General features: G+C 40.1%; 1 protein-coding gene across 2 annotated transcripts in view; it reads right to left on the bottom strand.

Moving 5' to 3' along the window:
• cnksr2b (connector enhancer of kinase suppressor of Ras 2b) overlaps positions 1 to 16360 on the bottom strand; it is a 69425-nt gene extending 53065 nt beyond the window's left edge. For both annotated transcript variants that reach the window (XM_073824162.1, XM_073824163.1), the window contains exon 1: positions 15859 to 16360. In XM_073824162.1, coding sequence (XP_073680263.1) covers positions 15859 to 15922 — 64 coding nt within the window. In that variant the 5' untranslated portion in view covers positions 15923 to 16360. The remainder of the gene's footprint in view (positions 1 to 15858) is intronic.
• Positions 16361 to 16571: the final 211 nt, after the last annotated feature.

Below are 16571 nucleotides of genomic sequence, written 5' to 3'. Positions count from 1 at the left end.
ACTAAAACAAAAATAAAAATGTCTAAAACTATATTGACTATTAAAACCTTTAATTAAATTAAACTACAAAAAACTGCTTAAATTGACAAATCACCCAATGATTTACTACAGTTTGTCTAAAAGTAAAAAGAAAACAGAAGATATAAAAATAAAAATAGTGCTGGGCAACGATTAATCATAATTAATCGCATCCAAAATAAAAGTTTTTGTTTATATAATATGTGTGTGTACTGTGTGTATTTATTAAGTATATATTAAGACACACACATACAGTATATATTTTGAAAATATTTACATGCATATAATTTATATTATATATAAATTAGTGGTGGGCCGTTATCGGCTTTAACGTGCTGCGTTAACGTGAGACTCTTATCGGGCGATAAAAAAAATATCGCCGTTAATCTATTTTCAAAGTTGGGTTGGGAGCTGGGTCTAAACTACGCAAGATATGATGACTTTCACCTTGATATTTTAGCGCGGATGACGTATACCTAGTCGAATTGCACTGTAGGGGGTAGGGCTGTCCCCGAATAGTCGAAGATTCGATGCATCGATATGCGGAGCCTGATTCGACCACCGATCTCACAGTCGAATCTTCGCGGGTGAAACGAGCATCATACCATTTTGCCAATATGGGGGTGCTCAATGTCTAATTGCACACAGAACTACTGGTTTTGTACGGTTATATTAAGTTATATACAGCCTTTGATTATGATAATGCAGTAAAAACAAAAGTGAAAAGAAAGAAGCGTTCAATAAATATTTTTAACGTGTTTGTGAATAAATCCAACCACCCCTGTGACTAATTTAATTTTCACTTTCCCTGATGCATGACGAGATGAGGACCATCTTGACGGCAGGGATGGCGGCGATCACACCGAACGCGTTTTTGCAGTTGGAGGCGCCTCTTTTGAATGGTTTTCTGTTGGCAGTGAGCGTTCTGCACGCTGTTTATGCGCCCCCGGCGCCTCGCGTTTTGCAGGAGCGCTCTGAGCGCCTGAAGTTGAAAAAAAATCAACTCTGAGCGGAAAAACGCCCAACGTCATTCGCGTTCTTTTCCATTGTCCAATCGAATGAATGGAGAGGCGGGCCTTCTGTTGTGATGGCGAAAGTTTACCGTTGCTTAAAAAGTCCGGAGACTCCAAGAAATGGAGGAGAAACCTTTGGTGTCTATCGTGGGTAACCCGGAGCTGTATTATTTAGGGTTTCTGCTAATATGACAGTTTACTTAACAGCAAAAAACTAAGATTTTAGAGCGCTCGCGCTATAATCCTTTGAATTGACTGACAGGACAGCTGTTTTGGTCGTTGCTTAGCAACATAAAAAAACCGCAGCACACTGCTCTTTCATTAAAAGTCACCAAAAAAGGCAGTGCTGTGCGCCTCGCGTTTTTAGAACTAAAAGACGCGTTCTGTGTTTTTATTTAAACCTAAATAAGTTTGTCTGTCAGTTGGCAGGCAGTTTTGGTCGCTTATAAAATAAAATAAAAATAGTTTTACCCTCCTGCTGACTATAGTGTCGTGCCCCTCCCAACCCATTCACACACGCACATAAGCCTAGATGATTCGACTATCGGTCGACTATAGAAAGATTCGAAAATTCTGATTCGACTATGAAAATTCATAGTCGGGGACAGCCCTAGTAGGGGGCGAGAACAAGTCTTCAACTTCTGTGAAATTACCACATCAAATGAGACGTGCAAACATGGATGCAGTTATGAAGCCGCTTCAGGGCAGGTGCGTTGCTAGACCCTTTTTACTGGGGCACGTGAGTTATGATTAACTTTGATAATCCCGAAATAAAGACATTAAACTATATGCAACAACTGAATTGACGCTTCTAAAAGCAACGCAGTTTAATCGAAGACTATGCACGCAGATAGGCTATCCATGCCCGTGCGCGTCTGTGTATTTAACGGCTACGCGCACGTCTACGAGCACAAGTACTTGGTTACACAAGTTTGTATAGGTAATTATGTTGTAAATGCAATTGTCAAGCAGTTTGTGATGCATTTTGGAAACAGGAGATGAGCGCCTGTTCTAATGCGCCACCTGGCCCGTTCTCGAAGACTTACTTTTAGTCATTATTTGGGTAGCACACATATTCTGAATGCCTTCAGCAGAATTCAAATTAGCCATTTTAATCTAGATTAATCTAGATTAATTCCAAGATTTAATCTAGATTAATCTAGATTAAAAAAATTAATCTATGCCCACCCCTAATATAAATATATTTAAAATATAAACATAACAAAAAATTTTCTTAAATATATACATGCACGTGTGTTTATTTAAATATACATAATAAATATACACAGTTCACACACATATATTATGTTCAATTAATTAATTGTTGCCCAGCACTAATATAAATGTATTTAATATATAAAAATAACACTGGAATGGAGATTCAAAAAGGCAGCACAAAAAAGTATCATAAAAGTGGTCAAATATGACTTTTACACCATATTCAAAGTTTCTAAAGCTATGTACTTCACTATCACTATCACTTTATTTCTGAATGAATCATTCAGACTCATTTTGTGAAATGGATCAACCAATTTACTGATTCATCCAACTCAAAGGAAACAACCTGAGCGACCGTTACACTTGTTCAAAATTGTCCAAAAGAAAGTATTACAGGTTTGAAACTACATGCAGGGAAGTAGGACTAGAATTTTAATTTTGGAATGAACTATCCCTATTGACCACACACTGCTATTCCATTTCAAAGGGGTTTCATGCAGGAATCTGTCTGATATTTGCACACTGCTACACACAGCTACTGTCGTTATTTTACAGTGTCTGTCGCAAAAAACAGCATAACAGGCTGTGTTTGGTCGATAGGTGTGAAATCCTGATGAACTGTTTAGCTAAATAGATTAATACAGCATGCATTTAATCAAGGCTACATTTGAGCTTCATTGTGTGCAGTTTTATTGGATTTACTGCTATTATTCTGCTCAGAACGCCCATGGCACCACTCAGAGGGGGGCACAGGAATGAGTCACAGGAAGCATTGAGGGGGGCAGAAAAAAAAGAGCATTGAGGGAAGGTCACAGGGCTCTTCTGTGCTGGGAAGGCTGTTGTCAGGCCCTCATTGGCATCACCTGGGGGTATCACCACTGAACCGTATGCTAATGATAGAGCTGCAACACGATAATCGCAGTGTGCTCGGAAACCTGTGAATATGGGAATGGGAAACAATGTGTGCATCAAGGATTTATACATACATGAATTCAAAAATATTCAAAACTGTAACAGTTGCTATATAGAACAAATCTTTCGCTTGAGCTGTGGTGCAGCGGTAGTGCACATGCTCCTGACACATTAGGGACAAAGCACCCACTTGGTTGACGTGTGATTTGCATCCAAACCACAGCATGACCTGATCCCATTAACCCCTCGCTTCCACCACTGATTTCTCCATCACTGTACTAGCTAAAAGAAGTAAAAAAAATTAATAAAATTCATTTTGCTTGTTGTTTGAGTTTCATATATACACCAAGGTTGCATTTATTTGATTAAAAGATAAAGTAAGATTGTAAAATATCACTACAATTTAAAATAACTGTTTTCTATTTCAGTTTATTCATAAATGTACTCAAAAGCTCAATTTTAACAGCCATTACTCTATTAAGCAGCATTTAAGGTTCTGCCTAATATTTTTTGGAAATATTAAGCAGAACCTGCATTATACTTAATGTACCTTGTAATCATTACTGTGTATTAATATTTTATAAGGTTACTGTGAAATTTGGGCAATCACAGCTTCCAGGTTGTTTTTTTTAAAACGCTAATTTAGCTAATTGTTTACACATTACCATCATAAAACCAGCTATACATTGGGTCTTAAAGCAGGGCATGAGTATAGACATGGCAGAGACTTGCTTGGCAGAAGAGGGTGCATGATAACAGTTGCTTCTGGTCAGATATTTCTCATACTTTTAATAGTATCCATATGGCAGCTAAAATAAAAAACGTAGCCTTAATCAACATGTGCCTTCAAACATATCACGAAGGATGTCAAACACGCAAGCCACACCAAAAACACACCCAACATGCATAGCTTACATACATGGAAATATGGTTTGCTGCTAGGTATGCAGAGCTGTAGATCTAGGTAGAATATATAAATATATAAAGACTGCTCTGAAGAAATGCACTTTTATATATAGGCTACAGCACATAATCCTGAGACACAGACAAGCAAAATGATTGCAGTCCTAGTCAACATATTCATGCCATTGTGTGTGGCTCAGTGAGGCTACGTGGGCAGCATATAGCCATGCACACTGATTACAGGTGTCCTATACTGCATGCTGTGTTAGATTAATAAATGCTGCTAAAGGATAGTTACTAATTCATTTTGTCACCATTTATTTATCCTAATGCCGTTCCAAATGTCATATCTTCCGTAGAAAGAGAAGAGAAAGAGAATATCGGTAATAGGGCAGTCACTAACTATTATTTTGGTAATTGAGTATTACTCTGACGATTAATTGAGAAATTGGGTAATTATAAATATGACGATTGTTTTTACACTACTGTGTGATCTAATCCTTGTTTATTATTGACTAAATAACATTTTATTCAATCTTTAATATTTGATCATTTCTTTATGACAGAAATGCTATAGCCACTGTAATTTCTTAAATATGTGGACATCAAAACGTGTAAACTCAGAGCAAGGGTTTGAGCTTTTATTTTGAAATTGTGATGAACAGTTAGCATACTGAAAAAGATACTGATGTATTCTCCTGTGTGTGCATAGGCTTTTAAATGATTTACCTTACTAATCCAATGAAATTGCACACATTCGGTTTCCAGATAAACATAGTAAACCCAAACACAATAATATACAGAGATAGAGTTTGAGACGCTCCACACATGTAAATGATAAATGTTTGTGTGGTGCAGCATTTACTGAGTCGCTCTGACATGTAAATATTCAAAACGCATATATTTATTTAATTGAATCATACTTTTTGTAATATTATAATAGAATTATGCCTTATTGTGATTTTTAAATGGGTTTTGTCATGACTCTGGGCTGCAGCCTTTCCCTCCGCCACACGATGTCGCTGTCTTTCCTCACACACCTCACTTCCTGAATCGGACACACCTGTCACTCGTTTCCTCCACAGCTGTTTCTGATCATCACTGGACTATATATATCTTCCCTCTCCCAACACTTGGTGTGGTAACATTGTCTTCTGTCTTCTGTGGATTTTATGTTCTTGATCCTGGCCTTTGACCTTGTTTTATGTTTTGCTCAGTTTATGTTTCAGTTTGTGTTTAGTCTGCCGTGTTGGCTTTTTGGTTTGTTTTGTTATTATTTTGTGTTTAATTAATAAATATTTCTTACCCAGCATTTGGACCCAGACCCCTTTGTATAACGTGACAGAATGTTACCACCTGCAATGGGTCCAGCGGGGAGTAATTTTTTCTCTGAGGAGGCTGAGGCGGCGTCGGCCGCTCGATTCAAGGTTATTTACATCTACCTGGCCGAGATGGAAGCCTGCAGGGCCGAGATGGAAGCCTGCAGGGCCGAGACGGCGCGACTGCGTTCCCGCTTGGCGATGGAGGCGGAGTGGCTCTTCCGCGGAAAGACGGCGGTGTCCGCTGTCTCCGTGCCTGACGCGGCGGTGTCCGCTGTCTCCGTGCCTGACGCGGCGGTGTCCGCTATCTCCGGGCCTGACGCGGCGGTGTCCGCTATCTCCGGGCCTGACGCGGCGGTGTCCGCTATCTCCGTGCCTGACGCGGCGGTGTCCGCTATCTCCGGGCCTGACGCGGCAGTGTCCGCTATCTCCGGGCCTGAGGCGGCGGTGTCCGCTATCTCCGGGCCTGACGCGGCGGTGTCCGCTATCTCCGGGCTTGACGCGGCGGTGTCCGCTATCTCCGTGCCTGATGCGGCGGTGTCCGCTATCTCTATCTCGGTGCCTGACGCGGCGGTGTCCGCTATCTCTATCTCGGTGCCTGACGCGGCGGTGTCCGCTATCTCCGGGCCTGACGCGGCGGTGTCCGCTATCTCCGTGCCTGACGCGGCGGTGTCCGCTATCTCCGGGCCTGACGCGGCGGTGTCCGCTATCTCCGGGCCTGACGCGGCGGTGTCCGCTATCTCCGGGCTTGACGCGGCGGTGTCCGCTATCTCCGTGCCTGATGCGGCGGTGTCCGCTATCTCTATCTTGGTGCCTGACGCGGCGGTGTCCGCTATCTCGGTGCCTGACGCGGCGGTGTCCGCTATCTCCGGGCCTGACGCGGCGGTGTCCGCTATCTCCGTGCCTGACGCGGCGGTGTCCGCTATCTCCGGGCCTGACGCGGCGGTGTCCGCTATCTCCGGGCCTGACGCGGCGGTGTCCGCTATCTCGGTGCCTGACGCGGCGGTGTCCGCTATCTCGGTGCCTGACACGGCGGTGTCCGCTATCTCGGTGCCTGACGCGGCGGTGTCCGCTATCTCGGTGCCTGACACGGCGGTGTCCGCTATCTCGGTGCCTGACGCGGCGGTGTCCGCTATCTCCGGGCCTGACGCGGCGGTGTCCGCTATCTCCGTGCCTGATGCGGCGGTGTCCGCTATCTCTATCTCGGTGCCTGACGCGGCGGTGTCCGCTATCTCGGTGCCTGACGCGGCGGTGTCCGCTATCTCCGGGCCTGACGCGGCGGTGTCCGCTATCTCCGGGCCTGACGCGGCGGTGTCCGCTATCTCCGGGCCTGACACGCCGGTGTCCGCTATCTCCGGGCCTGACGCGGCGGAGACAGCGATCTCTGTTCCTGATGCGGAGGCGGCTGCGCTCTCTGTTCCGGACGCGGAAGCGACCGCGCTCTCTGTTCCTGACGCGGAGGCGACCGCTGTTGCTATTCCTGACGCGGCCCTCACCGCGCCTTCTGTTCCTGACACGGACACGGCTGCGCTCTCTGTTCCTGACGCGGAAGCGACCGCTGTTGCTATTCCTGACGCGGCCCTCACCGCGCCTTCTGTTCCTGACACGGAGGCGGCTGCGCTCTCTGTTCCTGACGCGGAAGCGACCGCGCTCTCTGTTCCTGACGGGGAGGCGACCGCTGTTTCTGTTCCTGACGCGGAGACGACCGCGCTCTCTGTTCCTGACGTGGAGACGACCGCGCTCTCTGTTCCGGACGCGGCGGTGACCGCGCACGTTCCACTGGCGGCGGGGCCGGCTCGCGTTTCTCGGGTGGCGAGGCCGGTCCATGGGACTCCGCTGCACGGGCCTGGCCCACCATCCCTCCCCCTGAGTTGCCTTCCTCCGTTCCTCCTCCCTCCAGACTTTGGGAACGTCTGGGAGCCGTTCCGTAGGGAGGGGGTACTGTCATGACTCTGGGCTGCAGCCTTTCCCTCCGCCACACGATGTCGCTGTCTTTCCTCACACACCTCACTTCCTGAATCGGACACACCTGTCACTCGTTTCCTCCACAGCTGTTTCTGATCATCACTGGACTATATATATCTTCCCTCTCCCAACACTTGGTGTGGTAACATTGTCTTCTGTCTTCTGTGGATTTTATGTTCTTGATCCTGGCCTTTGACCTTGTTTTATGTTTTGCTCAGTTTATGTTTCAGTTTGTGTTTAGTCTGCCGTGTTGACTTTTTGGTTTGTTTTGTTATTATTTTGTGTTTAATTAATAAATATTTCTTACCCAGCATTTGGACCCAGACCCCTTTGTATAACGTGACAGGTTTAGTATATCATGCAGCCTTGGAAAATGGTCAAATAATGCTTTCATGGATTCTCATCCATAGAATGTGCCACTTACAGTATTTTGCTGGTTACTCAACACGGGCAAATAGCAATCAAGGATTTTTTTTTTAAATCGAGTACTTGAAATGAATTGAGAAACCGTGACAGCCCTAATTATAAATATATACAGTCAAATCAAAATTTATTCAGAAACCTTCAACATTTCTTACATTATCACAGTTTATTCGCTATAGTTTAGAAAATGGTAATAAAATATGACAAGAACTCAAGTTAAACTGTGTCAGAACAAATTAATCTTGATGATGTCAGATAACTTTGATAAATGTAATGTATGTATGTAACAAAACATAGTTAGCTCAAAGTCTCAAATCAAATTTTTTTGTCCAAAATTTTACTGGTAGTTCACTGTATGAAGAATTTTTGGGTATAATATGTCAGAGTTTACATTTTAATAATTGTTGGTTTGACTGTATATTCAAATGAATCAATACTGAATCAAGATTAAAACTGAATCGAAATGCAAACTTGTGAACACCCAGCCATACAAAAAAGCATAATAAAAGTATTATAAAACATATAAAACGGAGCAGTAAGTCAAATGATGACAGCACTGATATTTTCAATTCTCTCTTTTGTTGTGCAAGGTTTGAGTATCTGTGTGCGAAACACTGAGTGCATTATTGCATGTTGCTGATCAGAAGGCTCTAATGATCACACAGATACAAACAGACACCATCAGCCCATAGGGGCTTGAACACAGCCTTACACTGATACACATGCACACAAACACGTTATCTTCCTAATTGGTAGAATGTTCAGGTTGCTCTTTTGCATATAATGAAAGTAAAGGGTGACCAACTTTACAAAAAGGTAGGCCTGGGTTAAAAATATTGATTTTATTTAATGCATGTTTAATTAAATTTGTCATGAAACCAGTTGTTATGATAGCTACTATTTAAATGCTTATATTTTAAAAACAATTGGAATAAAAAAATTATTATATAATTCAAAAGGAATTATAACATAACTATAAATATTTTGTTAATTTTAACCTTTAATATAATAGTATTGTACCAGCTAATGGGGTTCGATTTATAGTTTACAGGATTATAGTGTTAGTTCACCCAAAAATTAACCAATTTTAAGTCATCCTAGGTGTATATGTCTTTTGTCTTTCAGACGAATACAATTGGAGTTACATTAAAAAATGTGTTGGCTCTTCCAAACTTGAGCCAGTGAATATCTGTTAAGATTTTGAAGTCCAATAAAGTGCATTCATCCATCATAAAAAGTGCTCCACGTGGCTTTGAGGTGTTAATAAAGGCCTTCTGACATGAACTGATCTGTTTGTGTAAGAAAAATATCCATATTTAAAACATATAAATCGTAATCTCTAGCTTTCACCAACAGTTATACGCGCGTTTATGAGAGAGTGGCGTTCCAGTGGATGACTTGGCGTAGAGTAAGCTCCAGTAAGAAGTGATGTACAAGGAAGTGAAGTGGAGAGAGCAAAACAAAACACCGGTCATGAATTAGAAGTACAAAATGAGGATTTTTAAAGAAAAATGTAAGTATTAGCCAAGTGAAAACTGATTTTACTTTGCTGTAAACAAAACGTAGTCTAAACTTAGACTAGCATATTCTCACCAGAGCTTATGCTACACTGTAAAAAACAATTTGTTGAGTCAACTTAAAATTATTTGTTACCTGGCTGCCTTAAAATGTTACGTCCAGTCAACTCAAAAAAAGTTTAGTCAACTTGAAATGTTAAGTTGTACTAAGTGACAACTTAGATATTTGAGTTGATTCAATTTAAAATTTTAAGGCAGTTGGATAACTTACCCAGTTCGACTAACTTACCAAGCTTTTAAGTTTAACAAACCAATTTTTTTGTTAAGTCAACTCAAATATAAGTTTCCACTTAGTACAACTTAACATTTCAAGTTGACTTAACTTAAAATTTTAAGGGAACAGGGTAACAAATAATTTTAAGTTTAATCAACAAATTGTGTTTTTTTTTTTTTACCGTGTATGCCTACATCCTACGTCAATCTGCTGGAACGCCACTCTTGTGAACGCACATAGACAGTTAGTAGAAGCTAGAGATTAAATTTTTTTAAGTTTTAAATATGGATATTTTTCTTACACAAATGCATCAATTCACTTCGGGGGGCCTTTATTAACCCCTGGAACTGTGTGGAGCACTTTTGTATGATGGATGGATGCACTTTATTGGACTTTAAAATCTCATCAGCCATTCACTGCCATTATAAAGCGTGGGAGAGCCAGGACATTTTTTAATATAACGCAGATTGTATTCATCTGAAAAAAGAAAATCACATGCACCTAGAATGACTTGAGTGTGAACTATCTCTTTAAGGTGTGGTCACATTTATCATTGCTGAAACTGTAATGATTTCATCAGGAATCTGTCCGACTGGGAATTATGCGATAAAGTTACCCATGCAGATTTTGCTCACATTCAAGTTGGTTGCTGACCAGCACTACACCGCTTGGTTTGAAAATTTCTTCTGTGTGAAAAGTGCTTTTGAAGGCTAAATTTCACCTAAATTCTGTGAAAGTGATTGCATCAGATATTTTTTCCATGAAAAAATACAACATGCACTGCACCTGATATACAGTCAAATCAAAATTCATTCAGAAACCTTCAACATTTTTCACGTTATCACAGTTTATTCGCTATAGTTCAGAAAATGGTAATCAAATTTGACAAGAACTCTGTGTCAGAACAAATTCATCTTGATAATGTCAGATAACTTTGATCTTTGAAGTCTCAAATCAAACTTTTAGTCCAAATTTTTACTGGTAGTTCACTGTATGAAGAATTTTTGGGTATAATATGTCAGAGTTTGATTATTTTTCTATCCTCACTTACATAAACAAACTATAGTGTCCTGAACCTACTAGTAAAAAAAAATCTGGTGTTTTAATAATTGTTGGTTTGACTGTACAGTCGTGGCCAAAAGTTTTGAGAATGACACAAATATTAGTTTTCACAAAGTTTGCTGCTCAACTGCTTTTAGATCTTTGTTTCAGTTGTTTCTGTGATGTACTGAAATATAATTACATGACATTTATGCAAAGAGTCAGTATTTGCAGTGTTGGCCCTTCTTTTTCAGGACCTCTGCAATTCGACTGGGCATGCTCTCAATCAACTTCTGGGCCAGATCCTGACTGATAGCAACCCATTCTTTCATAATCACTTCTTGGAGTTTGTCAGAATTAGTGGGTTTTTGTTTGTCCACCCGCCTCTTGAGGATTGACCACAAGTTCTCAATGGGATTAAGGGCCTGTCCACACGGAGACGCGTTTCACTGTATACGTATAAATTTTTTATCGTATTGGCGTTTCATCCACACGGATCCGGCGTTTTAGGAGACTGAATCCGCTATTTTTTGAAACCGGGTCCCAAAGTGGATAAATCTGAAAACGACACCCTCGCGGTTTCGTGTGTACAGCCAATACGTATATTTTGTGAAACGATGGTGTCATCACATCACGTGTCGGCTGCGTCACACGTAACAGCAACAACAATAATGGCAGACTACATGATTGTGTTCGTGTTGCTACTAAGCCTACTAGCTTTATTACAGCAAAATCTATTGCTTCTATGTAACTGTTATGAGCAACAAGCGATAATGTTCGCATCTTCGTCTTATATATAGATAAGATCTTCGTCTTCGTATATAGCGCGCAAGGTTATGCGCATGCTCAAAGTCTTCTTCTCCGTGTATAGCGTATCTCTATGGCAGAATTACAGCACCCCACACTGGTCTGGCATATATACTACACCGTTTTCAGTGGTTTCGTGTTTACGGAATTTTTTTTTAGAACGAGGAAAAAAAATGATCGGATAGGGAACGCACCGGCTTCGTGTGGACGGAGTCTAAGATCTGGGGAGTTTCCAGGCCAAGGACCCAAAATTTCAACGTTTTGGTCCCCGAGCCACTTAGTTATCACTTTTGCCTTATGGCACGGTGCTCCATCGTGCTGGAAAATGCATTGTTCTTCACCAAACTGTTGTTGGATTGTTGGAAGAAGTTGCTGTTGGAGGGTGTTTTGGTACCATTCTTTATTCATGGCTGTGTTTTTGGGCAAAATTGTGAGTGAGCCCACTCCCTTGGATAAGAAGCAACCCCACACATGAATGGTCTCAGGATGCTTTACTGTTGGCATGACACAGGACTGATGTTAGCGCTCACCTTTTCTTCTCCGGACAAGCCTTTTTCCAGATGCCCCAAACAATCGGAAAGAGGCTTCATCGGAGAATATGACTTTGCCTCAGTCTTCAGCAGTCCATTCACCATACTTTTTGCAGAAGATCAATCTGTCCCTGATGGGGTTTTTTTTGGAGAGAAGTGGCTTCTTTGCTGCCCTTCTTGACACCAGGCCATCTTCCAAAAGTCTTGGCCTCACTGTGCGTGCAGATGCTCTCACACCTGCCTGCTGCCATTCCTGAGCAAGCTCTGCACTGGTGGCACTCCGATCCCGCAGCTGAATCCTCTTTAGGAGACCATCCTGGCGCTTGCTGGACTTTCTTGGACACCCTGAAGCCTTCTTAACAATGCAGTGGAAAGTTTTTTTCAGGATTAAGTTAATTTTCATGGCAAAGAAGGACTATGCAATTCATCTGATCACTCTTCATAACATTCTGGAGTATATGCAAATTGCTATTATAAAAACTTAAGCAGCAACTTTTCCAATTTCCAATATTTATGTAATTCTCAAAACTTTTGGCCACGACTGTATACTCAAATGAATCGATACTGAATCAAGATTAAAACTGAATCAAAATGCAAACTTGTGAACACCCAGCCATACAAAAAAGCATAATAAAAGTATTATAAAACATATAAAACAGAGCAGTAAGTCAAATGATGACAGCGCTGATATTTTCTGAGTCAACTCTCTCTTTTGTTGTGCAAGGATTGAGTATGTGTGTGCGAAACACTGAGTGCATTATTGCATGCTGCTGATCAGAAGGCTCTAATGATCACACAGATACAAACAGACACCATCAGCCCATAGGGGCTTGAACACAGCCTTACACTGATACACATGCACACAAACACGTTATCTTCTGCTCCTCAGTGTGTCTCAGCAGCTGATACAGCAGCTTGCAGGGTTTGTTTCTGCACATAACAGACAGATGCCAATAAAATCCTCCAGCTTTTCAGAAGCAAAGCATTGGCCACGTCAAGAAAACGTCTGAAGCTTCTAAAAATTCTCTGTGACCCTCAGGAGAGGTTAACTTACAGAGTGACGGTGTGTACTTGTGAGCATGCTTTTAGTGTGCAAACAGCTAAGAAAGCCTCTCTGGTATTCCCTTAGGGAGGAACACCGCCTCGCTATAATTCTTTATGATTCCCACACCGCCTTTTCATCTCGCTTATCCTTCCTTAACAGTTCAGATTTGCCCAAATATAAGGATGTTTGTACTTTAAACAGCTCCTTATCACAAGGCATTTTGTGCATCAGCCATGTTCCTGCATATGAGCAAAATAAATAAGCGAATAACACAGTAAAGCGCAGTTTGTTATTGTCCGTGTGAGCCATCACCTTATTTACCAACTCGAACACATCACACGCCATCTGACACAAACAAAACTCAAGCCAAGACATCCACACAACAAGATAACACGTGCAGGCATACAAGTGCACATTGTTGTTCGTTTACTGAAGCTGGTTACCGCTGAAAAGCACACCTGCAGTCATATTCTCGCACAAGCGCACACATTGTGGACCAAATTCCTCACAGGGAGGAATGAGATGGAGATGCTGATCCCCGTTTTTCAAAAACATAATTACTTAAAGGCAAAACATTCAGCCAAGTGGAACATTTTCCTCATTTGAATTACAAATGACTGTCTCCGTCTCTTTTTTCACTTCATCTAGAACTCCTGAGCTAAATAAAACAGCCAATTACACCCAAATGATTTTTCTCGAAGGGCTTCGTCTTATCTAATGCCAAAGGTATTTAGTGTTGTAATAGGCCTAATGTACCTATTCCATAATGAGAATGTTTCCCAATCACACAATCAAAGGACAGTATGACTGTGTTTAATGTTGTATAACCAAATTCTAGTAAAGGGATCACTGGACTGCCTTTCATGCACCTCTCATATTGTCGTATAACAGAAATCAGGACATAAAATTAAAATAAATGTGGATGGTTTCTTCTCATGTGTATTTCAGTCTGTCTAAGCTGGATTTTTTGACAAAAAAAGGCTGCATTATGGAAAATAAAAGCTTCATTGCAAAATTAAAAAATAAATAAATCAAATAATAAATAATAAATTAAACACAAAACACCATAAAATTCATACTTGAAATTTTTCGCTGAAAATAGTTTCTATTGACACACAAGGAAACATACATGAAATTTGAAGTAAACAATAATAGGAAATAGTTTTTGGAAAACATTCTAAAATAATAGTTTTTTAATAGTTTTTACAGTGTATATTTTGTATGCAAAAATATATGCATTATTTTGCAGTGAAAAAACTAAACTAAAAAAAGCCACATATATATATTATATTGGATAAACAGGACAATACTTGTAATTTTACCATAAAATACTCTAATCATGGGATAGAAACAATTTTCACTCAGAAATTGCAAGTAAGTAACATTTAAATAAAGATGAAATTTTAAGTAAATAATAATAGGAAACTATTATTTTTTTGGTAAAACATACTAAAATAATTGTTTTTTATAAAAAAAAAAAATATTTAACCAAAATCTTTTGTCTAATTAAGTAATTAATTAATTAACAAATGTATTTATTTTTATTTTTTTATTTTACAGTTCAGCTTTTATGTTTAATAATGCAGCATTTGCTGGCCAAATAGAAACAGCACGTAACACATTAAAATAAACACGAAATTTGGAAGTAAATAGTAATAGGAAATATCATTTTCTTGTAAAACATACTAAAATATTTTTAGAACTTCCAAAAATATGTTTTTACAGTGTATATATTGTGTGTAATACCTATTATTTTGCAGTGAAAATTTAAATAAAATAACAGTCAGATATATTTATATATATTTCATTTGACAAAGAGAACAATATTTGTAATTTTTTAAATACTCTAATCATTATACACTGAAGAAAATTTGGGACAGAAATAATTTTCTCTCAGAAATTGCAAGTAACACATTTAAATAAACTTGACATTTTGAAGTGAATACTAATAGGAAAAAGTATTTTCTTGTAAAACATACTAAAATTATGTTTTTTCTAACTTCAATGTGTATTGTGTATATTTTGTATGTAAAAATACACATTATTTTGCAGTGAAAACTAAAATAAAATAACAGTCAAATATATATTATATTTGATAAACAGGACAATATTTGCAATTTTACCATTTTAGTATAAACTTTAATTATTATACACTTCACAAAATTTGGGATGGAAATAGTTTTTTCTCAGACATTGCAAATAGTGACACACTGAAATAAAGATTCCATTTTAAGTAAACAGTAAATTGTAAAATAACCTATTTGGTTATATTTCATATTATTTAAATAAATAAATATGTTCTCATTGTTGTTACAATTTATGCACATTGGTGTGTTTATGTATAGTGTATGTATGTGTTATTTGCGTATGTGAGCAACATCGTGTTCATTAGCTAATATTGATGAAAAGGCCCATTTTCGTGAACTTTAAGTGACCATGGAGGGTCCATTGAGCCTTTGACTGCCGGAGGGATCCCAGCTGATCACTCAGCCTCCACGTGACCCGTCACTTTACATTCTGCTTGATGAGATGACGTGACTACTCAACCAACTTCATTCATTAATAGCATTTTAAAAACGAATTCTAATATCTTAATCCATTTGCCGACATCAACATCTGTTAATAACAGCCATTGCTGTAAGCTCAATATACGAAAGCCCACATCTTAATTGCATGACAGCTTGAGTGCGATTGATTCACAGTGACGTTTCTTTAAAACGAGTTAAATCTTGCAGGCATGCAAATCTTGAACAGATATGTAAGATTTGCTTATATGTTTATAAGCACAAACAACGTACACATGCATTTCTAACAAGACGTACAGTATTTTCCCCACTGTTAAAGCAAAATACATACGAATGTAAGATGAATACCTTTCATCCAGTCGACCACCTGGCTTGTTGACCACCTGCTTACAGGTTCCATAACCAGTGCCATTGTGGAAGTTTTTGCAGACGCTGCCAAACAAAGGTGCGAAAGAAGCTCCTCAGCACTCTCCAGATCCACTCAGGCAGATTTCTGCCCGGTTTTCATCCGCTGCATGTTTACCCTGCAAAATTCAGCTCTGGTTCTTGCTAACGAAGCGTTGGTGGTTTTTCAAGTTCAAAGCATTGCTCTGCATTCCTTCGCAGTAGTCTTTGTGAGGAGAGAGCTGTCAAAATAACGTTAGATTTCTCTCGGTCTCGCTCGAGGGTTTATCCTCCTTTCCATCATTTTTACTCACGTTGCGATGCCTTTTCTGTATCAGTTCCTCATCCCAAATATCGAGCCGCTGAAGACAGACAACGGTGAATTCACGCAGCTGTTTGCTTCGTCTCAAGCTGTTACCAGTAAACAGTAGTCTGCACGCGCGCCCCTCGCGCACACTCGTATGACTCGCGCCTCGTCCATTCTTGCCAGTCGTTGGCTCTGGCAAATGAGCCGTCATGAGGGCCAAGCAGCGGAAACATCTCCATAATTGAGCTGTGTGCAAACGAGAGTATTAAATACACCCTTCAAACAGTATTAAAAGATTGGGACTGGAACGCACTATTATTTTGTGTTTGCAGAATCAAACGAGTCGCTGTTTACTTGGAAGGCTTTTTTA

Source organism: Garra rufa, chromosome 19 (assembly GCF_049309525.1).
Source record: "Garra rufa chromosome 19, GarRuf1.0, whole genome shotgun sequence".
Taxonomy (NCBI): Eukaryota; Metazoa; Chordata; class Actinopteri; order Cypriniformes; family Cyprinidae; genus Garra; species Garra rufa.
The sequence above is the reverse complement of the archived record's forward strand: the minus strand, read 5'-3'. Positions and strand labels throughout refer to the sequence as shown.